The following is a 23,138-nucleotide window of genomic DNA, read 5'->3' as shown; positions in this document are numbered from 1 at the left end:
ATTTACACACGCACATGCGTACACATTGCACAAACAATACAAAAATGAATAAATACATTATAATTTTTCTTTGTCTAGCACCTAACAATCTCTGAGCATGCTCTTCGCTGACAAGTTGAGCCTTATCAGGGCTCTTAGTTTGTAAACTCAATATTCTATAGAAATCGAACAAGAATTGCTGGTGTCTTCCTCTTGTAAGTCGATTTGGATAAAAGCGTCTGCTAAATAAAGTAAAGTAAAGTTAACAAGTGGATGCTGACGTTTCAGTTGAAACTGAGGAAAACTCTATGCACCTTTTTATATGAAGAATATAAAACATGTACTTGAGTAAAGACACAAGGCAAAATGAGTCTTTTATACTTCCACTGGACTAAAAGTTCAAAATTGTTTATATTCAAATGTACTTCAGTATTGTGGTTTTGTATGGCTCTAATGTCCAACTGTGGTTTTTGTGACCTAAACTTGAATTTGAAAGTGAAGTGATTGTCATTGTGAAACACTGCAGCACAGCACACGGTGACACAACGAAATGTGTCCTCTGCTTTTAACCATCCCCCTTGGTGGGCAGCCATGACAATCACTACACTTTCACCGGTGAGCAGTGTGTGGGGACGGAACTTTGCTCAGTGAAACCTTGGTGAATTGGGATTCGCTTCCTTAACCACTAGGCCACCACTGCCCCAAGTTTAGGGTTGTCAAATAATATTCCAAAACTTCAGATGAGCATTGAGGCCAGATGGGAATGGATTGTGTGTGCGCACCAATTTCTGTGCAGGACAGATCAGGCACCTAAGACAGGTAATGCAGAGATACCAAGCATGGCTTGAACTAGTAATACAGACACATCTGCTGATGCCAGATGGTATCAATGTTTAAATCAGTTTTATGAACCAACAGGTACACACTATAGGCTATTTTATATAAATAATAGGTTATTTTATAAAAGGAACAAATGAATACTGGAGAGTTACCATCGAATCATATGTGGATATATGGATTGCTATATGGAGAGATGATACAGATACTGGGGTGCTGTCTTATAATCATAAAATCGGATTGTGTTGTTTGCACATTCATTTATTTTTTCTTTTTATTTTCAAAAAAACAATGTATATAACAGAGCCGTGCACACTTCAAGCACACCATTGCTAACAAGCAATGCGTAAAAACATTCTCCAATTCAGTAATGTTGGCTCAAAGTATCACAATTGTGAACATCAATAACAAAAACTGCACCATAGGTATATTTACCTACTTTTCACAGGATGATTATAAATTATGAATACTTCAGTAAAACATACAGCAAGGGATGATATTAACACTGATAACATTAAGAATACCAACTACACTGCATTGAAACACGCTCCCATAGTTCCACCACAGGGAGCCCACCTACCATCAGTTTGAGAACCAAAGACCTACACAGTTTAAAGTCCAAATAGGAGCAGCACTTCATCATAAGCACTTCTTATGACCTCTGTCATAAGAAACAAGTTTTTTTTTTTCATTCTCTAAAAGTATTTGATGTATGTCTATTTCGTGCATCTCAGAATTATTACACGGTTTGACTTTGACTGACAATACATGATTATAATTCATAACATTTACTAATTATTAGTAAGTAGTAATTCATGCAGAAATCCATGAAATATTATATTCAGCAATGCATCAGAGAGAATGTTCACTTCACTCTGATTCTGGAGAAAAAAGAGTCTGCAGACACAGACACGGACTGGGACAGCTCACTGCTTCCTTTCCTTTTTGGCTTCAGAGATAAGAAGGACTTCTTGATCTTTTTGAGATCATTCGCTGAAAGATTGGATTTCAGATGCAACAGGGCCAAGACGTGGACTTCGCTGTATAAGTCAAAGAGTCGGGAGATCAGATAAGCGTATGAAAGACACAAATCATGCTCCACATACAAATATCCTGATGCAAATAACTACCTGAGGTCTGAGTATTTGTTCCCTAGTGCCATTAACTCCAGCTGGATGGCATCAGGGTCTTGAAGTTTCACTAGTTCCGCTATTCCAGGCAGAACATCTGCAAGCCAATGCTCTCCAGAGCCCTGAATGACAACATTAGGAACTGAGCTTAACTGGAGATATAAGATATACTGACTGTGCACCCATTGGTCAGGTACAGGAAAAAAATACAGGTCAAGCAAACAAGTGATATTAACTCACAGCTTTAGTAAATAATGTGTGTATGGCTTCGCCGTCCTCTCTGAGGGCCTGTGCAGCTTCTTCCTGCTTTTCTTTGTCCTTCAGCTTGAGCTTCTTCTTCATCATCCTCCTCACATATTCAGCCACCACCTCGGCATGCAACTGACTCACTATGTCCTGTCGAATCAACCAACAACAACTTTGCTGATTAACCCGGAAATAAATCACACTGGTCATTAACTTGACAACAGACGTGGGTGCCTTGGGTTTCTATTCACTACCTGCTTACAGCTGACGTCCAGGCCAGACAAGGTCTGAATGTGTGTGTGAAGTCCATCGAGAAGTTTTTCACGCACTAAGCTGTATTCCTGCAGCCAGTTCTGATTGCCGATATTACGGTATGTCTCCTGAGCGCACACACAAACACAGACATAGGGTGTCAGCATTTTACACAAAACACTTTGTAAATAATAATATGGCAGGAAAACGGAATTACATATTTTTTGCCAAACAGGTTACCTTCATATTCACATGTATAGCATTAGTAAAGTAAGCATGACAGCTGTTTGTCAGATGGGTGACTATTGACAAACAGGCCGTGGTCTGTTCTTGGAAAAGAGCTTCGTTTTTGTCCACATAGTTCCTGTAATAACAAGATGATCTATTGTGAGTTCTACCAGAGATAAAAAATATCAGTAAGCGATAGAAAAATTATCATTACCTGAATTGCCTGAGGCAGGTAAGGTTGGCCATGAGCACATCTCTAGTCTTTAATCCATTGCCTCTGATGACCTTCTCCAAATGCCTTTGGTATCTGTAGAAATATGTTGACACAAATGCACATCGTAAAGACATTAATATCTCATACATATACGTTTTTAGATGTTTGGCACAGATAATAAAAAGCCTGTTGATTACCTTATAAAGAAGTTTTTGAATTTTGCCGCAATCCTCTGAGCTGGCATTTTACTTTCACCCAGCACTGTCTGAACTGAAATCAATGCACCGTCAATAATCTGTTCATCAGGGAACACCAATAGAAAGGCAATGGTGAGATTTAATAGATTCCAGATCCAAAACATCACTCAATTTTGTGATCAAAAATTATCTGTGGACATACCTGAATTACATCAATGGCCAGGGCACAATGGCAACAATTATCACTCATCTCTAGGCAATCACCATTCAAATACATTTTTTCCTGTAGACTTAGAGCCTTTAGTATCCAGTCCTCCACCTCCACCTTACAAAAAAAATTGTGATTAATCAACACAGTGGTTTGAGAAAAAGAAATGGTCAGACCTATGTTCTGAAAACACACTGTGGTTCGTTCAGGTTCAGGGGTGGGTTGGATTGAAACACACTGATCCAAGTGGCATTACATTAAATATGTATTGTTGATTAATATGAACAGAGACAAAAGCCAGTAAAGCACGTCCAGTCAAATCTACGTGCATAGTGTTCACATTCAAGGTCACTGTTTTAGTTTGCTTACTGAAAAATGTAATTACATTGGAATCGTTCCGTGCTTATTTAACCTTAAATGAAATGTGAGTTTCTTAAGAGAAAAGTTCAGCTAGAATGATTCCAGTGTGTGTGTGTGTGTGTCCATGTGCATGGTGAACCACAGCTGTCGGAAAGTTCGTACTCTCGTGCCAAAAAGAGTGGAATGCATGAAGAATACGCCTTGGTTAGAGAGCAATTCTGACAATGTGGTCTTGAGTGTTCCACCCAACAACACACACAAGCTTTTGGTGGTCACCCTACCCAGAATTCCCTGTGTCACCTACCTCTTTCTGCTGCAGGTACTGCTCCTTCAGTGGCTCCAGAACCTCCTCAGGCAGCAGTGGCCCTAGCTGCTCTGAGTCAATCTCCACCACCAGCTCTTCATTCCCCAGAATGCTGCACCAAATCACAAATCACTAGTTCACCAGTCCGCTCAAAGACAGTTCTAGAACATATTAAGCCTTACTGATCGGCATTTGGTTTTATTACACAAAATTTTGGCTCCTCGGTTCGATTGTGATTAAGAGACATTGTTTGTAATTCTTAAGGTTAGCAATGCTAATAGAAAATTGCTGGCATTTCATAATGTACAAGAATCATAGGTTTTAAAGGAATCGGAAGACATTACTGCGACAGACGTATTCATGTCAAGCACTGTCCAACATTAAAGACCTGATCTGATTATCTTCACCAAAAGTAATCCATTATCTGAAGTCTTTCACCTACCGTGGATAATACTGATTCACCCAGTTCAGAATATGGAAGCAGTCGTTATTGTTCTGCACAAACTCAGTAAGCTTGACCAGACTGTCACCAAAAGCTTGGTGGTACAGTTTGGCATAGAGCTGGCACACTCCCATCTCTGCTGGGTAACAGCACTTCACCCAACGGACCACCTTCAGGAGGTCGTCCTGCAGTTGTCGGCCCATCCTGCGAATGTCCTGTGGCAATGAGGACTCTTGGCTGACATCTGACGGGGACGGCGGTGCCTCCTCCAGGCGTTCAGCCACCACTTTCCTCAGCAGGGTGTCATGTTTGTGCCTGCATTCAGCTGGCCTCCATTCTGGCCTCTTTTTCACGTCGACCTCAGCCCATAGTCTGTCAAGCTCTTCTTGCTGTTGAATGACCCTCACGGCCTCAGCCAAGGCTTGCCGGTCGCCTTCCGTCGTGAAGTTGAGAGAATTCTTCAGGGTCAGCCACACCTTCTCCAGAAGGGCCTTATGGTCGGTGGCCAGTTTTCCCAGCCATTCCCTTTTCTCTTCCTCTGTGAGAGCTGTTCCCCCTTCCTGCGTTAATCTGAAAAGCTGCTCCTCTCTGCTGAACAGCTGCTGGCTTGCGTCTGTAAACTGTTGTCTCTGAAGGTTCTCCTCGAACGTGCCTTGCTCTGAAATATAAACAGGAGGGAGGAAAAAACTACATTCTCCAGGCCAAAGGAAAAATGTATTTAAATAGTAAAGAACTTCACCTCTATCTGCAACAGAGATTAAAGGTAAAACTAATATTCAAACTGCTAAGTTTAAGAATAGTGATTTTAACAGCTGCATTCAGCCACGTATTTGTGAATGAAAATTTGTTAGCCATCTTGTGTTTAGATGACATTTAGGGCATCAACCTGCAGGGCATGAACCTGCAGCTGAACGCAGAGCTACGCACTGCGCACGGAGCCCCGGTTTTAAGTCGTACTGTTTGCTGTCCAGGTTTCAGTCGCATGTCAGATGTCATTCTTATGGTGTTGCAAGGCTTTGAACATTTATTTTTGAGTTACTCTTTTCCTTTTCTTAGCAATGCCTTTTGCCCTAATTAGATCAAAAGACATTTATTAAATTTCCTTAAAGCTTATATAGTACTTGAAATACAAGTAAAATGTAAATAAAAGCTATTTTACAAATTGTTTTAATTTTACAAATATATGATATGTGTTAAGCGACAGCAGCAGATATAGATGCGGTGCAATCCTCCATGGACAGATATATAGTAGCATCATTACAATAAATAAATTCATTTTGTAAGAAATACAAAACAGGACTATATTGTGCCCCTACCTTCTGCTTGGCACTTGTCCATCGTCGAAGAATGATTCGGACTACTGGACCCTCTGACATACTTCCAAATTCTCCCCAAGAGCCTTCGCATTTGTCCTGAATTCTGTGCTGACGCAGTTTTGGAGAACTTTAAGATGGTCATGCCTGTTGGACAAGGCATGATAGTTTTTTTAGTGCATGTAGGACAGACAGAGCGACTCAGAGGCAGACAGACAGACAGACAAATTCACCCTAGACAAGATAAAGCCTCTGCCCTCGCTGTCGCAGTCTGCTGCAGTTATAGTTGCTGTCAGCATGACGTCACGCGGGTGGAGCCCCGCCGACCCCCACCCCGACGTTTTCTGTATAAACAACTCCTAGTGTCATTTATGCTACAGAACAATCTCATATGCTGAATATGCATGTGACACGTTCGGAATTATTCTGATGGGACAGGAGGACCCAGTGACGTGGGACATTACAGCTTCCCGGCAAACTCCAAAAGCACACACACACAATGTTTCCAAAGCCCTCATGAGGGAGGCATAAAACAACGCACCAGGAAATTTTTTAAAGTGTTTCATTCGAATCAGGCGTGTGTGTGCAGTGGAGAAGCTCCTCTTTGGGGCTCACATATTTAGAAGATGTATTACTGCGGGTTCTTGGTGCAGAATGACGCTCTTTATTTAGACTAAACTGACGTCGCCACAACGAAACTGAAAGTAAGATGCTGAGCATGGTTTGGAATCCCACGTTTGCAACTCACTAACATCTCAGTGACAACTACGAATCAAAATAATAAAAACTAGTTTGGCATTAGATGGATTTTTTTTTTTGGATTGATATTTTCCCGAACAGTAAATTGCTTTCAGCTGATTATAATAGTGTGATATATATTATAAATAAAATTAATGATCACGTGACGCGTGATTGGCATTCAGGTTTTTAGGTATTTCCGAGTCTGCTTACCGCGGTCGCTCCCCCTGTCCATGCCGCCTGAGGCCGGGATGCTGGGATGCCTGGATGCAGCGTCTTATACAGCGCCGCAGGAAGTGATGGTCTCCTCACCCATCCTCTCTGAGCAAACCTAACATGAAAACCTTTTGTTAACAGGTTTATTTATTTTTCAACGGGAATTTTTATTACTCGTCATTCGAATGACTACTCAGCAAAAAAAAAACAAAAAAAAAACACCCAGTGGCGCCCAAGTGTTCTTCGAACGGGCTGATGTCTGACGTCATTGCGTAACGTCGTTCGAAAACCCAAAAGAGCACGTAAAATAATTCCTAATCTCAGAGCAACAGTCAGAGCCGAGCAAGGAATGGCATTCTTTCATGCACTCCCACGGTGTCGTTTTTGTCATGAGAGTGAGTGGGGTGGGAGTCGTGATCACGGGAAAGGTATCACGGGAAAACAGAAATTGTTCATTAACTGACCCACCATTGATATTACGCGCAAAGTATATCACAAGTGCGCTATGAGCACTGAAAAAAAATATGGCACCTTCAATACTGAGCAATGTTTGTTAAGCAAAAGGATTTTTTTCCCAGTGTAAATAAAAGTATTGTATGTTTCAACTACCACATGACACATCCGGCCTTGCCCAATAACAGTCATGAGGGGTTTTTCCTCATTGCATGTCCCACGCCACCCCACTCCCACTCCCACCGCAGGGGTTCACGAGCAGGACGCCACATATCTTTCCTCATTCCTGTTGTTTTTTTCTCATCTTTCTGAAGTGCAGGTCGAGCTTTGCTCAGCGCTAGTCCATATAGAAAGCATTTTGTCTGATGGTTACACAGAATTCACACCCAGATTTGTCCAGACCTACTGATGAAACCTATTACACATCAACACAAAAGCACATAACATTAGCAGTGAAGATTTTTTTCTATACCATTTCCTCAAAAGTGTTTGGTAGTTGCTCGTTTGTGCTTTAATAATTATCAGAGCTGCAGAAACAAGCTTGTCGGTGTTTTTTGGAGGTCCTCACTCCTGTCGTGTGCAGCACTTTAAGTAACTGCTGTGTTTAGCATGCTATCTTTCACAAAAGTGTAAGGATTTGAACAACTTAAACATAGTCAGATGATGATAGTGAGTCTGTGACGGTCGGAATGTGCCAAAAGTGGCCCAAAGGAGGAAAAGACAATGAACTAGCCCCAGGGTCATGGGTAATGGAAGAAGGTGTCCTGATCTGATGAATGACATTTTATTGTGTGTCGCTTAACTGGGAAAGACATGGCACCAAAATCCAGTACAGGAATAAGGTAAGAAGGCGGAACCAGTCTGAGGTTTTGGGTAATGTTCTGCTGGGAAGCCCCGCTGCTGATCAAGTACCCCTTTTCAAACCAAGGCACAACCTTGCATCTTACAGGAAATAAAGGATCTGCTACCAACGGCGTGGTGACATATGCCACAACATCCCTATTGGGGTCCGCACATTGATGGGTCAGGCCTACTCACTCATAATGGTGGACTGTGTACTGTTTTAGGGTTTGTTGTGGCTTTTTCATGTAAATAATGTTCTCTTCGTAATACCAGAAATAAGGGGGACCCAGTGGAGCCAGTCTAGCACCCACCTGTGCCCATCCTACTGCTGCTGCTCCCACACCTGCCTGTGGATGTGCTTAAATCCAGGCAGTCCACAGGAACATTTGCATAACTTTCTTACAAAGGGTGAAGAGACCAAATTAAGCTGAATTAGGCAATGATGTTTATACGCATGGGGATAAACCAGCAATGTAACAGGAGTTCTTTAACAAAATAATTATATCACTGGAATTAGATCACTGGAAAAGCTTTCCAAACTTAATGCCTTCATTACCAGAGATCCAAAGGACATGTTGAATTTTCTAATCACGTAATCCGGATACAAATCACATTGGAAGTGTTCAGGAATGTTGTATTCATTAGTTTTCCAGTCAGAATGTGTTAATCAAGTTGCTGATAATCTACCTGTTTGCGTGGTTTGGTAGCAGATGTGGTCCTGAGATTATTATTCTATAGAAAATTCTATAGAAATTGAACGAGAATTGCTGGTGTCTTCCTCTTGTAAGTTGCTTGGGATAAAAGCGTCTGCTAAATAAAGTAAAATAAAGTAAAGTAAAGTATTGGTGTTGACTGTGTGAGTTCCTGGCCTGTTCTTTGGGTAGAACACGTGTGTCACGTGTTTCCCTGTTTTTTTTCCCTATTTTTGTGAGTTGAGCGATTGCATGCTTTTTCCTGCCCTGCCCTGCCAACATGACAACAAAGTTAATTAGAAGAACAGAAATCTGAGGTAAAGTGACGAAGATTTGTTCAAAATGAGGTAGACGAACCTGTGAGAGCTGCCAGTCATCGCTGTGTAATCATCCCATTTTAGACATTTTATACAAACATCATTTCAGAATTCACAATTTCATGAAAAAACTGGACTAAAACTAGTAGGTTAAGAGGTGAGCTGCCTTTTATAGGATAAATAAATATTTCTGCTATTATGAAATCTGATCCATTCGGTGTTTTTTGCTACCCTGATTTTGGGTCGTTATTTAAGCAGTACTGAAACATTTTTTGAGGAAGTAGCACTGAGAAATTTCAGGGTGGACCTACATCCTCTAAATCAGCAGTACACTACATGACAACAGTACCAGTACATTGGATCAGAATACTACACAATTAGTCAAAACCTTTGTTGTACACAACATATTTTCTCAGTAGTGAAATCAGAGACAGAAATACATGACTACGTTTTTCATAAAAGTGTTCTCAGCTATGCATATGCAGAGATTTTTTTTCTAATAAATATGCACACATTGGCCTCCTACACTAATCTAGATGTTACATTTCAAAGAATGAGAAACTTGTGAAATGAATCTAGATACAATGGATTTGGAGCCCAACAAACCATTGGCCTCCAAATGAAAGAGGCCATTTCTTTTCTTGCAGTGGGACTGAAAAACCTGTTGGGACATCCATGCATTCTATTTCCACTTGACCGAAATCAGTCTTATCACAGAGGCCAGATGATTATCTGCTGGGAAGGAAATGAGAAAAGCAGGAAAACGGGAGCTCTGCGAGGCAGTCTGTGTTTGCAGCGGCTGGCATGTCATTAAAAAGAGAGTGTTGCTGGTTCCCATAATTCTCGAATTTCCTCTTGACTTCAGACAGTTGCTCCAGAATGAGCTGCCTCTCTCGGCCTCGCGTTATTCCCCGGAAATACAGCACTGCTGCGAGATGCTTCTTACTGGAAATGGCATACGGAAAAAACAGTTTAGTCATGATGGAGTGGGCACAGACAGGAATATAAAATTCCATGTTCTTTCCATAAGACATAATTCCTTCAAACATTTCCTTCTTGTATAGGAAAAGGGATTTTGTGCTATTTCAGATCTTCTAATCTTCAGATATCTACTCTTATTCCTGTTACCAGGGCCAAAGGTTTGTTGATTATCTCCTCTCCTTCAGGGGAAAGTACATGCCCAGATTGTCCGAGCAGAACAACCTACAAAACAATCACCCACAGGCTGAGTCAGAAAGGCTTCTGTGATCAACCCCACAAACAGCAGCTTTGTGTAGCTTTCAGCAGCTTTGTGGAAAACTTTCAACACATAATTCATTTATAATGCATTAGCCAGCCTCATCCATCAGTTCATTGCAACATGCCAGTAATGTCCAAAATGTGTTAACAGATTTCTGCCCTCATTCGCTAGGCACCATAGAGAGAGAACAATAGACACCTATGGAATGAGAGAACATTTGAGACGCTGGTCTTGCTTTCTGATATCGGAACATCCAGTTGGTTAAAGTGTTCAGTCACTATAAATTAAAGAGCTATACGATATCAACACAATGCTGCACAGGAATGGGGAAAACAGTGTTTCCCCCGATGAGGTGATGTAAAACTTGTTTAAGGGGATGTCCATTTTGGGGAAAATCTGACGCATCAAACCAGGTGATTGACATGATAAGAGTCTGATGGTTTAAATGCCTGGACACTTGTTCCATTGTTGTTAAAAGTTGTTGCAGACATTGGAAGTGATGCTGCCCCAGCACTTCACTGCATTAACAAATGAACTTTGAGTGAGATACAGAAGATAAACTATATAACATTGACATGATCTTATCATTTTTTTTCCCAATATATAATATTGATGCAGCCTTATTAACAATAAGTCACTGGAGACGTCATCTCAGCTGGGCCCAGCATTGTTTACCTGATATCTGGGTAATCTTTCACCAGTGGTAGGAGGTGGGTCTTTATCTCTCGCTTGTTTTTCTGCCCAATTAGCTTGCTGAGGTGGTAACCCAAGGGGTTGAGCCAGACTGATGTTGACTTCTGATATTAATACAAAAATAATGAAAAAGACAATGAACAAGTCATCCAACCACATATACCCAAATCTACGCCTAAAGCATTTTATCAAGGCACCTCACCATTTCTTGGAAAAGATCCTTGATTTCTGTCCACTGCTCCCTTATCTTTTCGGCTGCTTTTTCATGTTTACTGTTTTTGCAGTTGTATTTATTTTTCATCAGCTGAGAGATGTACTCCTTCACTACATGGTAGTGCACATCATTCACAAATAACTAAAGAAAGATGAGGCATGCGTTATCACCTTGTTTATGAGGTTAGTTCTAGACAGAAAATGTACTCTAACTCTCACTGCTATACACAGTTGTGTTGTGTCTTATAAATCTAGATTCCTCACGACAGGCTTTATGTTAAAGAGTCAAAGTCACATTGTGGGTATTCTGATTCCACTTTGTAAAAAAAATCATGATAATGCACCATGTCATATAGCAAAAGTCAAGTGCCCTTCATAATAACTCATGGACAACTTATTTACAGCATCTGACAAATCAGATGAAATTACGTCCTGTCTTCCATTGCCTTATAGAACCCATGCAGATAAAGGCGTTTGGTTACAAAGAATTTCACTTTTAACATTGCTAAATGAAACCAATTTTAGAAGTGGAAATGTGTAATAACATTGGACAGGCCCAGTTATATAAATGCATGACTGATAAATAAGCACCGATCATGTGAGGGATATCACTGAATTTCCTCTTTCACTCCAGCTGCAAGGAACACACATGAACACAACAAAGAAAATCTGTTTCTGAAAAAAGAAGGATGCATTTATGTAACTTACTTTACTGTATAAACGTACATCATATGAAACGGTCATCCTTTTAGAAATGTGTTGTATGATTTTTGACATGTCATTACTTTTAAGAAGCATAATGTGCAACGTTAAGGTCTGCATTTGTAATGACCACTTGTCCATAGCCAACAATAATAATGAGTCAGAGCTGGACAATTGAGTGAAAGTAAAATGCAATCTGGCCTGATGAATGTGGACCAGGGGAAGCATGAACACCAGAATGCTGAAGAAAACAACAGAGTGAAACCTTGTGTTCCTAATTCATGTGCAAGTTACTTTGAGGCATACCACCTATCTGAAGATCTCAGTTTGATCCAGCGTTATAGGAACAACCTGCTGAAAGGACCACTTCTCTGCAAGTGGTTTTAATGTTGTGGCTGAACACCATATTATTTATAAGTGTAGTACCTCTGCATGGGAAGGCCTCATGTATTTGGTACATTTAGACAAGCTCTTCGTTCTGCTCATCAGCTCTTTAAAGTCCTCATCCACACTCAGCCACTTCCTTGTCATCATTTGGTTTAGATACGGCTGACAAACAATAAAAAGTATTAAAAATGAAAATGTATAATCAAATCAACACAAGACCGACAAAACACAAATGATATGCATACACATGACAGAGAATATGGACACTGACAAAAATAATTATAGAAGTATTGACTAAGATTCATTGTTATATAAATGAGATGGAATATCTAGTTGGATAACCATTCTGTGCTGAAAGTACGCTGCCAGAACAGTATGCTTTGGAAAACATGCTACTTCATTTCCGATATTCCATTATGGCGCAAGTGGAGGAAAATGCCACTCAACCTTCACTTGATGCAAACAGTCCTGGAAAAAGCTCCACCAGAATTCCTCTTTTAGCCACAGTGGCTGAGATTTCAGATTTATTCACATGTGTGCACAAATAAGGACGACCTCATAAACCCTAATACAGGGCATCCATTCTCACCTTGACAAGGGAAAGGAAAAATTCTAGCAAAGTCTGTCTCAGTCTTAATACCAGACTGTTCATCTCCTTGCCCAGCTGGGCAGCCTGCTCTGGATGTTTCTCATAGCCGGTCATGTGTTCCTCAATGTGCTCCCTGGAGGAAGAAAATCACAGCAACCAACAAATGCTTAGCGTTGTTATAATTTTTTCTTTTATGTAAGCACCAGGACTATGCAGAAATCAGAAAATGACTCTTTTCAAACTTGTAAACATAAAAATCTTATATTCATACAAAAAGTTTCATACTTTACTAATCTGTGGAAAAAATGTGCAACAGTTCTTGATACATAATGTGCTCTCTGACTTTTAGTAGTAATATTAATTGAAAAGAAAGACATTTTCTTTGCACCGAATTGTTTATGTACAACCTTGGGAATAAAAAAAGAGCTTTAAACAAAAAAAAACTTTTTTCTAAACCTGCTGCTCCAGTCTGCATGCAAATCACGTGAGCTCTTGTAAACACAGCATTTATAGTAAATGCTTGGGCACCTTCTAGGGTGTCACTCAACATGTGACCATGCTTGAGGTTTTGTTTCACCTTGATTTGCCTCCACATGTCCACACTTGCTTTCCATTTCACTTTCACATTACCGCAGGCAAAAAAGAAGGCTGGGTTTTATAAAAAATAAAAAAAGACACAAGTTGGGCTGGCAGTTTTTGTTTGTATAATTTACTCATGAAACTAAAGACAAATAGAACTAATCCATAAGCCTACTTTAGGGTGCTGAAACAGTTGATGTAGGTGATGTAGTATTCAGTCTTCAGAGATGGGTCCTGGAGACTGCTGCTCCACTGGGTAAACGCAGACTCAAACCTGTGATGGAAAAATACAGGATTATCCCCTGGACCATGTCAGGAAGGACAGTTTGAGTGGGATTAGCAAAACAACATATTGAAAACTGAAAATTGAAACTGGACTTAATGATACGTGTATTATATGTATAGAAGACTGGTTTCCCCCATTTAAAGCTTTCCAGAAAATTCAACAAGTGGCATTAAATAAGCATTTTCCAAATGAATAGTAATTACAGTGCTACAGCATATAAGGTCAATAGGAGAAGTGGTGGCCTAGTGGGTAAGGAAATAGACCCATAATCAGAAGGTTGCCAGTTCGAATGACCAGCCTTCCCCACACTGCTCTCCGGGTGCCTTTCATGGCTGCCCACAGCTCGCTAAGGAAGATGGTTAAATGCAGAGGACACATTTCATTGTGTCACAATGTGCTGTGCTTCACATTGGCAATCACTTCACTTTAATAAAATTTTAATTAATGTAAATAAGGACATTGATATTCCAGAACATTATTTCAGCATTTTATAATGCTTTAGCAATAGCCTTCTATTGCTAAAGCATTATTTGTTGTGCTATACACATATACATTGCTCAGCCATAACATTATGACCTATTACTGCACAGGTCTATGGCCATCAGGGAATACTGTTTACAGGAAGGGGTGCACTTGGTCAGCAACAATGTTTAGGTTGCTAGTACGTGTCATGTCGCCTCCACATCAATGCAGGACCCAAAGTATCCCAAAGCATCAAAATGAATCTTGTGGTCATGCCTTTCCTAGGTAAGCAACACACATGTTCCATTGATGAATGCGATTCATCAAACTAGACACCATATTCCGTTGCTCTGTGACACCGTTCTAATGCTCACGTGCCCTCTGTAGGAGCTTTTGGTGGAGGACTGGGCACCCTGACTGCTCGGCAGCTATGCAGGCCTGTTCACCACAAACTGAAAAAGTGAAAGTGAATTGTCATTGTGAAACACTGTAGTACAGCACACAGTGACACAATGAAATGTCACCCTTGGTGAGCAGTGGGCAGCCATGACAGATCCTTTATGGGATCAGACCACCCATGCCACCCCCGTGCATCAGTAGGATTTGGCCACACGAGACCAGTACCAGTTCAGTGGCTTTTCTGACCAGCACAGTCCGGGAAATTCCCCTCACAGCCATCCAGTCTTTGTAATTTCATCCTTGTATGTGGTGATAAAAGGAAATGAAAGTGAAAGCAATTCAGGAAATTCCCCTGCACTGTTTAAAAAGGAGTCTGGAAAATCTCAGTGCTGCGTCATGGCATTGAGAACTGGCTGCTTTGATTAGGAAAACTGATTAATTGCTCATCAAGCACTTTATTAAAAAAAAAAAGTCTGTACCTTCTGAGGAACTGCTGTAGTTGTTCCAAACAGATTTGCACAACACTCTGTTCAAGGTCACCATCAATCTTCTTGGAGTTAACAAAGAATCCTTTGATATTCTGTTAAAAAGTATTTTTCACTTTTAAAATTCAAACGAAATAATGATGCGTAAAGGAATTTTCCCTAATGCATATTCCTATATCACTTCCTATATTCCAGTTAACTTCCAGTGACATTTTAGCCAATTTGCAATTTAAGAGAAATAACACAAGGTTACCAACACACAGGTAACCTAGTGGAAAGATATGGACGCCATTACAAATAAATTTGCCTTTTAACTATGAACAGGTTGTGCAAAAGACACTCAGAGACCGCCCTCTGGTGGCTAACCGAGAAAACTACAGAAAGTGAATTAGACTGTTCTGTCATACCGTCCAGATGTCCAAATGGATGTGAGATTCATAAAGGTCGTTATCAATATTTGGCTTTTTCATCTCGTTCCACATTTCATTAGATTCCAGCTTTATAACATTAGTTAAGGTTTTGCTCATATTTTCCTGTAAAACAAAGATAGAGTTAGTTCACAGATAGCACTGGATAAATGTTTGTCATGTCCTTGTGCCTCTGTCCCACTCTCTGTGTTTCCATATATGGTGGTATATCCAGTGGTGGCCTAGCGGTTAGGGAAGCGGCCCTGTAATCAGAAGGTTGCCGGTTCGAATCCCGGTCTGCCAAGGTGCCACTGAGGTGCCACTGAGCAAAGCACTGTCCCCACACACTGCTCCCCGGACGCCTGTCATGGCCGCCCACTGCTCACTCAGGGTGATGGGTTAAATGCAGAGGACAAATTTCACAGTGTGCACACCATGTACTGTGCTGCTGTGTATCACATGTGACAATCACTTCACTTTATAACCTTGTTGGAATATAATCTTTATAAGGTTTTGGCCCTATGTATGTGTTTATGTCCAATAAAGTTATTTTCAAGTAATGCATTCCTGCGTGAAAATTTATCTGAACCTGCAACAATTGAACAATTGCTTTTGTAATTTGCTCATTGTTTCAATTATTACATAAAAGAAACTTTCAAAAATATACTTGGAATATGTGCAAGAACAGCATAGGTCTATGCACTTTAACAAGGGGTGGCCTAGCGGCTAAGCGAGCGGACTTCTAACACACATTTTACTACTAGAGTTTACTACTTTAAGACAGTGTCTTAAATATAATGAACAATATATTTTATTTTTGCATGAGAATTTCTACCCTGACCAAGGTATGTACACGTGTCTGTGTGTATGTACTCTTATTCTCTCACTTGTAGGCACTGACAGTATCTTCTCCTAATTTGCTCCAGAAAGCCATCCTCCAGGTTCAGGGACGTCCACTTCTCCGTCATCTCCGGTTTTAGAGAAGAACTTCCCATTATATTTTCACTGTGGGAACAAAGACACCTTTTCCATAATCAAACACCATCTTCACCATAATGATTGCTGTCAACATCAAAATCCAGCCAGCTCTCTCTTGTTATGTGTCCAACTAGTCCTTTTAAACATTGCATATGTTTAAAATATGTGCCACATAACACATATTTGTGTTTGAGGTTCAGAAAACATAAACTGCATTAATTTTAATGATATATTTGAGAGGTACCTCAAAAAATTTATGCTTGACCAGTATCCCACCTGCTGTATTGGTTGGTGATGAAGTCCAGCAGAGCATAGAAGTCTTTTAATTCGGTCACCTGCCCCAGGAGCGTCTTCAGATGCCCTCCAACTGCATCATGGCAGCTTGTCACATAAGTCTCAAACACATTGAAACTAGGTGGGTATGAATCCTGGAGCTCTGTCTTCACTTTCTCCAGATCTCCCAGAATGGTCTTTCCCAGCTGGCCCAAGTGAACTGCCAACCAAGATGAATTCTGCTGCACTGTCTGCAAAGGAACCCTGTCCAGCGCTTCGCCCATTCCATCTCGGACTGCATCCCTCCAAGCGTCCCTCCACCCTGCCACCCCCCCTGGCTCACCATCTCGCCGCTCCTCCTCCTGGATGATGTGAGCTACCTGAATGAGAAGCTCATTGTTGTGCGATGGCACAGTGCATGACCGTTGGACAATTTTAGACAGCTTGTCCATCATGGTTCTGTAGAGCATGTTGAGGTCCTTCTCTTTGCGGCCTAGTTCCACTGGCAAGTCCTTGTCCTCCAAGGCTTCCAGATCGTGTCTGAACTCTTGTCGCAGGGACAGCAGGTTGAGGTAAGCCTCCTCCAGCATCTCCGATTCAATCAGCCCATTGATCTGCATCACTAAGGAAGGACAGAACACGAAACAAACACCATTTATTTTGGGGAAGGTGTGTCCATTACCAAGTGACACCATAATATGATACAATTTCCCTTTCAGATCGAATTTCTCCGATAAAAAAAAAAAAAAACACTGGAACCCCAGGCAACAGAACAAAGAAGCCAGTGATTTCAGCCTCTGCCAATGAACAGTAGTTCAGGCAAATCTGGGCGCTGTTTATGGCAACACGTTAATGCACTTGTCTTGTAAGGTGATCTACTGTGGGCACAACACTGGAAAAAGCCAGGACAAAAAAAGAAACGACTGATAACATGTCCACTGACCAGAGAGGGCTGTGGCAGGTATCTCAGGAAGGGTGTAAGATTCGCTGACATTTGACCTGTGACATGCGGTCTCCTCAGACCGCTCGTCTGTAGGGGGGACAGTTTCACGGACGGCCTGCAGTGGATCTGGTTTTGAGCTCTTCTCTTTTTTACTTCCCAGACCCAGACTACGTCTGATAGCCGAACCCCTCTTCCCCAGGCGGCCGGCCACCGAATCTGCAGAAAGACAATAAAATACAATTAACTGGATGGATTAGTCACAGTCCTTCCTTAGTTACATAAGCGAAAGGAAAATGAATTATCTTGTGAACCTTTTTTTTTTACTATATAATTTCAAACGTTTAGGGTCATAAACAAATGACTTTATCATGTTTGTCCTTGAAATGGGTTTGAATAACCTGAATAATAATAGTTGATGTAGTCAAACCCACATCTTCCAATGCACTAGATATTCCATTAGTGGGAATTTGACCAGTTTTATTGCTTTTTTAATCAGTGCAACTGTTTTCAGCTACACTAAAATAATTTTAAATGGTTTTCTAATAATGACACACAGGTTCACCTTGCAAACTGATCACATAAGCTGCTAGAAATTTTATTTTTTATTTTATTACCTGGAGATATCTTCAACATGACTGAAAAGAGGTAAGAATAACCCTAGGTTATTATTAATGTACTCTCTCACTTTCCATGACCGCTTAATGCTACTCAGAGTCACCACTGCTGGAGCCTTAGAAAGCACGAGGAAACAGAAAGACCGGGAGATTCCACAAACGTCTCACACACAAAGTCTGAGCCGGCATTCAAACTTCCCAACCTTGGAGGCTGGAAGCCACATCACTAACCGACGTGAGGGTCTATTATTAATGAATTAATTATTAGTTATGAATCGCTTATTAATGTTGAATCTTTTTTTTTCTGTGAGATCCTTTCTGATGAAGTCAACATGCTTTTTGATTCTTCTGTTTAAGTTCTGTTTCGTTTCTCTTTTTCTTCTTGGCTCAGATGAAAGGAAAACATTCCATTGGTTATTAAATTATTTGTTTCGATCGACACGCCCTTAGCCCATCTGCCCACACCTGCATCCTGTCTGAGCTCCCATTGGTGTATTTATCACATGCACGTGTCCGTCCCAATTGTCCCCAATACCCTGCACCACCAGTATATCTCCTGCATGGGATCGTGTTGGGGCGGGTTTTAACCGTCATTCTGCTGACTTATTGTTTTGGCAGTTTGCCAAGCTGCGAACCCGACCATCCTGTTTTTTATCAAATGATTTTTGTTCAACGCTTGTATTTGGGCCCTCCGTCCTACCCTTGTGATGTTGACATTATTGTAGAACTCTTTCAGAGAACTTTTCATTATTTTAATGAATTAGTTATATAAGTTACATGAAGCCAACACCACACAATTTGTGTTTTATTGCCAGTGGGAGTGAAAGATGAACTACAGCTTCCTCCCTTTCACGTTTATGAATATGTAGATGTAGTGGTTGAAATCACATTGAGTGCAACATTTTCGGTGGTGACACCGGCACCTGATCCAATATACCACACACACAATTGAAAAATATTGTTCTTGGTATTCTGTGGATTAAGCATGAAACTGCCTATAGCCAGTTTGTTTGAAAATTAAAATCCAATTCATGAACAAACAAGCTTCAGATAAAAATAATTAATATTTCAAAGGATCATGTGAGCCAAAACTAGAGAGCTTAGTTCTCTGATCATTTTCATGAACTGAACGTTTTTCAGTGTGACCTGGCACAGCACTCATGATGCTCACAAGCATGCATAGATCTGAACATTTACTACAGACACAGAACTGTACCCTCGTCAGTATATTATCTAGTTCTTCAGGATTGGCTGAAATATGAGCCATTAGTGTAAAATGTAGAAGAGCAGTTTTCTCACATTCCAAGGATCCGGAATGGGACACACAACTTTACCTGACTGGGTTCTGGTAAGAGGTATTTTTGAGTTCACTGGGTTTATGCCACTTTGACCATACATAGGAGAGTCCACACTCAAACCTAAGGAATAGAACATGTATTAACTCAATTAAAATTTGTTTTGCAATCTTTACTCCACATTAGTGAGGTACACATTATGTATAGTAATATTTCAACTCAAATTGTATTATAAATAAACATTTGTTTATGAAAATGTTACAAAATATAATAGAAAAAATACAAAAAATAATACTTCACACACAAAGTAAATAACATGGAAATACAGTAAAGTCCCTGACATTCCTGATGATTTTGGTTTATTTAAAGTGAAAGTAAAAGTGAAGTGTGGGGACGGTGCTTTGCTTAAAACGACTAAAAGCCTGTTCATAGCCACTATCTACTCTCATCTTTTGAAGTCAAAAGACGTATCATTTCAATCATTTTTTCCTCATTCAGATTGATCTGTTTATCTTCCTGTGCATGGACCTCCGCTTTCACATTATGACGGAAAATGAAATGTGTGGTTTACACTCATGCACTCACTTGGAGAAGCAGGAGAAGTTTTTGTTGGGGTGTTGTCGAGATTGTCACCACAGGTTCCCTCATCTGAAATGGACCTCCGCAGACGTACCGTGTCCCGCGGTATGGGTGGATTTTTCATGTCCACTCTTTTCTTTATGGAGTGCTTAAAGGACTGCATGAGTCCCTTGTTCCTTGCCTTGCTTATCCCTTTGGCTGGAGGCCGGTTGTTGTCCGCCCTGTCCATTTTGGAAGGCGAAGCTGAGCCTGAATCCTCCACATTGTCCAGTCCAGTTTCTTTTGCTCCTTTCGCAGCCATGCTGATGACTGTCATAAAATGTAATTCAAAAGAAATACGGATATGAGACGTGTTCTCTAATGGTAAGGTTAGACGGATGTCCCTGTGCATGTTTTCTTATATGGACTTGTCAGCTAGTACCATGTGACCAAAGCAGTTTTGTTTACTGTTCAAACAATGTTGCATGTCAGGGCAATGGCCTCGCCTTTACTTTCCGCAGTGACTTTCATACAGTGGCTCACATAAAGCCATGTCAATGGGACAAAAAAAAAAAAAAAAAAAGTCACTTCATTTCATGCATTGAAACAGGGCATGCTGAAAAAATTAATTTCGACCAACAATGACTACAGGAAGGAGGCAGATTGCTGACTGGCTAAGAACTGATTAATCAGATTAATAATTTCATTATAATTCATATTCGTTTAACACCATTGATCGTACAGTCTCTGTTCTATCCCATTTGTGCATGATATTAACTAGCAGTTACCAGCTCCATCCACAGGAAACCAACAGAGCTAGTCGAGGATTTTAAATACCTGGGCACCATCTTTGACCACCCACTGAAATTCTCCTCAAACACAGAGGAGATCCTCAGAAAGTGTCATCAGCAGCAATACCTCCTCAGGAAGCTCAAGTCCTTTGGAGTCAGAAAAGACATTGTACGGACCTTTTACTACTCCTTCATAGAGAGTGTCATATCGTTCTCCATCATCTGCTGGTTCCATTCCACCGGTGTGCAGAACAGAAACCGGCTACAGAGCACGGTCAGCGTGTGCTCCAAGATTATTGGACTGCCTGTGAGATCCTTATCACACATCTGTGACCAGCAGACATGCAGGCTGCCACTCAACTTTACTTTACTTTACTTTACTTTACTTAGCAGACGCTTTTATCCGCTCAAGATCATTAGAGACCCCTCACACCCTCTGAAGGGCGGCTCCGATGCCACCGGCTGCAGGACACAGAGGAGGAAGGTCACCTTTGTCCCTAAAGCTGTCTATTGAACTCTGGACATCCCCCCAAAACAACCATCATCGCCTCACACACTTTTTAAACGACGCACTTTGCTGCTCCTGTTGGGTACAGTTGGTAAAGTTATTTATCGTTGTTCATAGTGCAATAAAAGGACATCTTTTTTGTGTGTCACATTGTTGGATCTATTGTAACAAATGTTATAGCTGCCCCACTGTGCCTTCTAAATTTCCCCTCGGGGACAAATAAAGTTCTTTGAAATTGAAAACTATGTAAACGGCACGCAGAGCAGAGAAGCTTTCGTTATCTGGCAACCCTCTTCTTAGGTACATTGCGTTTGATAAAGAGATTATAGCAGTGACATCTAGTAACATCTTTTTTATCACTCCAATGTTTGTCACGACATGTACTATAACAGCAGCGTCCACCTTCGTCGCGCAATATAAGACGCCGGACACCTTCGCTTTCAGGGTGCCAGGTTCGCTCTTCAAAATCCCCCAAAAATCTCTCGTTGGACTGAACAGGAGAGCCTCGGGGAAAATGTCCGCAGCTCCGTCAGCGAGTGGCCGGGTCAGACGCGCGGTGAAGGACAGCTCCCTCCCTCATGCTAAAACACGTCCCACGGAAAGAGCTTTCGTTCGTTTGTGTAAACGGAAGAGAGAAGCAGCCGGGGGCTGTCGGCCGCACCGTCTCACCTGAATCGCGTCTTCCCCCGCGCTGCCGAGGCGCACAACTGGAAGTGAGTTCAGGTAACTCCGTTCCTGCCTGTTACCGCGGACCTTGGCACCACCCATCAAAAAAAAAAAAAAAAAAAAAAAAAAAAAAAAATAAAGAGTAGATCGCGAGCAGCGCTTCCCCTCATCGAGTGGTTGAAATAGACAGAAGTCGAAAATCACAAGAGGCAACCTCGATACAATGGCCACTGCGTGGGTTCTAGTCTCTTATAGTTTAAAAGAGTGTTAGAGACTTACATAGAGGCTAAAGCGCCAATGGAGCCACAGATCCGAGTACAACCTGCAGGAGCTCAGTCTGACGTGTTTTTAGAGTCCCCTAGCCAACACGTGCTGTACATGATATAATACGGCATAATTTAGGGCTGCTCGATTGTTCGAATTTTAATCTTGGCTGCCACGATTAAACTAAGATGATCGCCCAGGGGGCGAACAAAAGCATAGACTGTGGCCCGGGCAAAGAATTACAGGTCTGGTTCCATACTAGGAAAGATTTTAAGAACAAAAATTCAAATGGCAGTTCATTTGGCAATCAGAGCCAAACATTCAATCTGAGCATGTATATTTGATATTACATTTTGCAATTAGGAATTTAATGTGCAAAGTGCTGATACGATCCTTAGTTAATAAAAAAAAAAATCCATGGGGTTTCTGCGCATTTATTCAAATGGAAATTCATTTTGCAATTGGCAATTCAATGTCCAAAGTGCTAATGTAATAGGATAGCAAATCACTGAATTGCATTTAATATTGCATTTCGTTTCACAATGACAATCACTTCACTTTCAGGACTAACCTAACTAACATTACAAACATTAAAAGGGACGGATACACAGTTACCCAATTTAACGTGAAATAGACTGAGAAGTGAATAAAAAGGATAGAAACCTAATTTAGGAGTTGGGAACCCCACTGTATTTTAACAATTAAATAATGGTCTAAAAAAATATGATTCTCCAACTCTTTCCAGAACCTTCAGTACAGAGTCTGAATCCCAAGAAATAAGACTAAGAAATATATTAAAAAAATATATATAAAAATAACAATTCAGATGACAATCAA

General features: G+C 40.9%; 2 protein-coding genes across 3 annotated transcripts; both read right to left on the bottom strand.

Moving 5' to 3' along the window:
* Positions 1–1,059: 1,059 nt before the first annotated feature.
* tnfaip2b (tumor necrosis factor, alpha-induced protein 2b) lies at positions 1,060–6,800 on the bottom strand. Of its 2 annotated transcripts, none has more exons than XM_028983032.1 (12): positions 6,662–6,800; positions 5,714–5,857; positions 4,398–5,055; positions 3,956–4,067; positions 3,286–3,408; positions 3,084–3,181; positions 2,887–2,979; positions 2,685–2,808; positions 2,447–2,572; positions 2,187–2,342; positions 1,947–2,068; positions 1,060–1,856 (listed from the first exon to the last, which is right to left on the bottom strand). In XM_028983032.1, exons 1-12 carry the CDS (start codon positions 6,681–6,683, stop codon positions 1,682–1,684), a joined length of 1,953 nt encoding a protein of 650 aa, XP_028838865.1. In that variant the 5' UTR covers positions 6,684–6,800; the 3' UTR covers positions 1,060–1,681. The 2 variants fall into 2 exon arrangements, with proteins under 2 accessions (XP_028838865.1, XP_028838875.1); XM_028983042.1 differs by lacking the exon at positions 6,662–6,800 and adding an exon at positions 5,944–6,081.
* Positions 6,801–9,019: 2,219 nt separating this feature from the next.
* Positions 9,020–22,134, bottom strand: exoc3l4 (exocyst complex component 3-like 4). The gene is made up of 14 exons (XM_029001366.1): positions 22,041–22,134; positions 20,100–20,402; positions 19,554–19,637; positions 17,606–17,821; positions 16,666–17,284; positions 16,299–16,416; positions 15,412–15,537; positions 14,999–15,099; positions 13,548–13,646; positions 12,794–12,926; positions 12,244–12,366; positions 11,105–11,257; positions 10,885–11,006; positions 9,020–9,914 (listed from the first exon to the last, which is right to left on the bottom strand). The coding sequence occupies exons 2-14, from the start codon at positions 20,392–20,394 to the stop codon at positions 9,698–9,700; spliced, it is 2,406 nt and encodes an 801-aa protein (XP_028857199.1). The 5' UTR covers positions 20,395–20,402; positions 22,041–22,134; the 3' UTR covers positions 9,020–9,697.
* Positions 22,135–23,138: the final 1,004 nt, after the last annotated feature.

Source organism: Denticeps clupeoides, chromosome 1, assembly GCF_900700375.1.
Source record: "Denticeps clupeoides chromosome 1, fDenClu1.1, whole genome shotgun sequence".
Taxonomy (NCBI): domain Eukaryota; kingdom Metazoa; phylum Chordata; class Actinopteri; order Clupeiformes; family Denticipitidae; genus Denticeps; species Denticeps clupeoides.
The sequence above is the reverse complement of the archived record's forward strand: the minus strand, read 5'-3'. Positions and strand labels throughout refer to the sequence as shown.

Bases quoted from the DNA above. Each gene is read 5' to 3' on its own strand.
- exoc3l4 (XM_029001366.1), bottom strand. From the start codon at position 20,394: ATGGCTGCGAAAGGAGCAAAAGAAACTGGACTGGACAATGTGGAGGAT. The intron at 15,100-15,411 runs GTATGACAGAAC...ACTTTTTAACAG, and splicing joins TCCATTTGGACATCTGGACG to AATATCAAAGGATTCTTTGT. The intron at 11,258-12,243 runs GTACTACACTTA...ATCTTTCTTTAG, and splicing joins TGAGGCCTTCCCATGCAGAG to TTATTTGTGAATGATGTGCA.
- tnfaip2b (XM_028983032.1), bottom strand. From the start codon at position 6,683: ATGGACAGGGGGAGCGACCGCG. The intron at 2,809-2,886 runs GTAATGATAATT...TTGTTATTACAG, and splicing joins ACCTGCCTCAGGCAATTCAG to GAACTATGTGGACAAAAACG. The intron at 2,573-2,684 runs GTAACCTGTTTG...GTGTGCGCTCAG, and splicing joins CTATACATGTGAATATGAAG to GAGACATACCGTAATATCGG.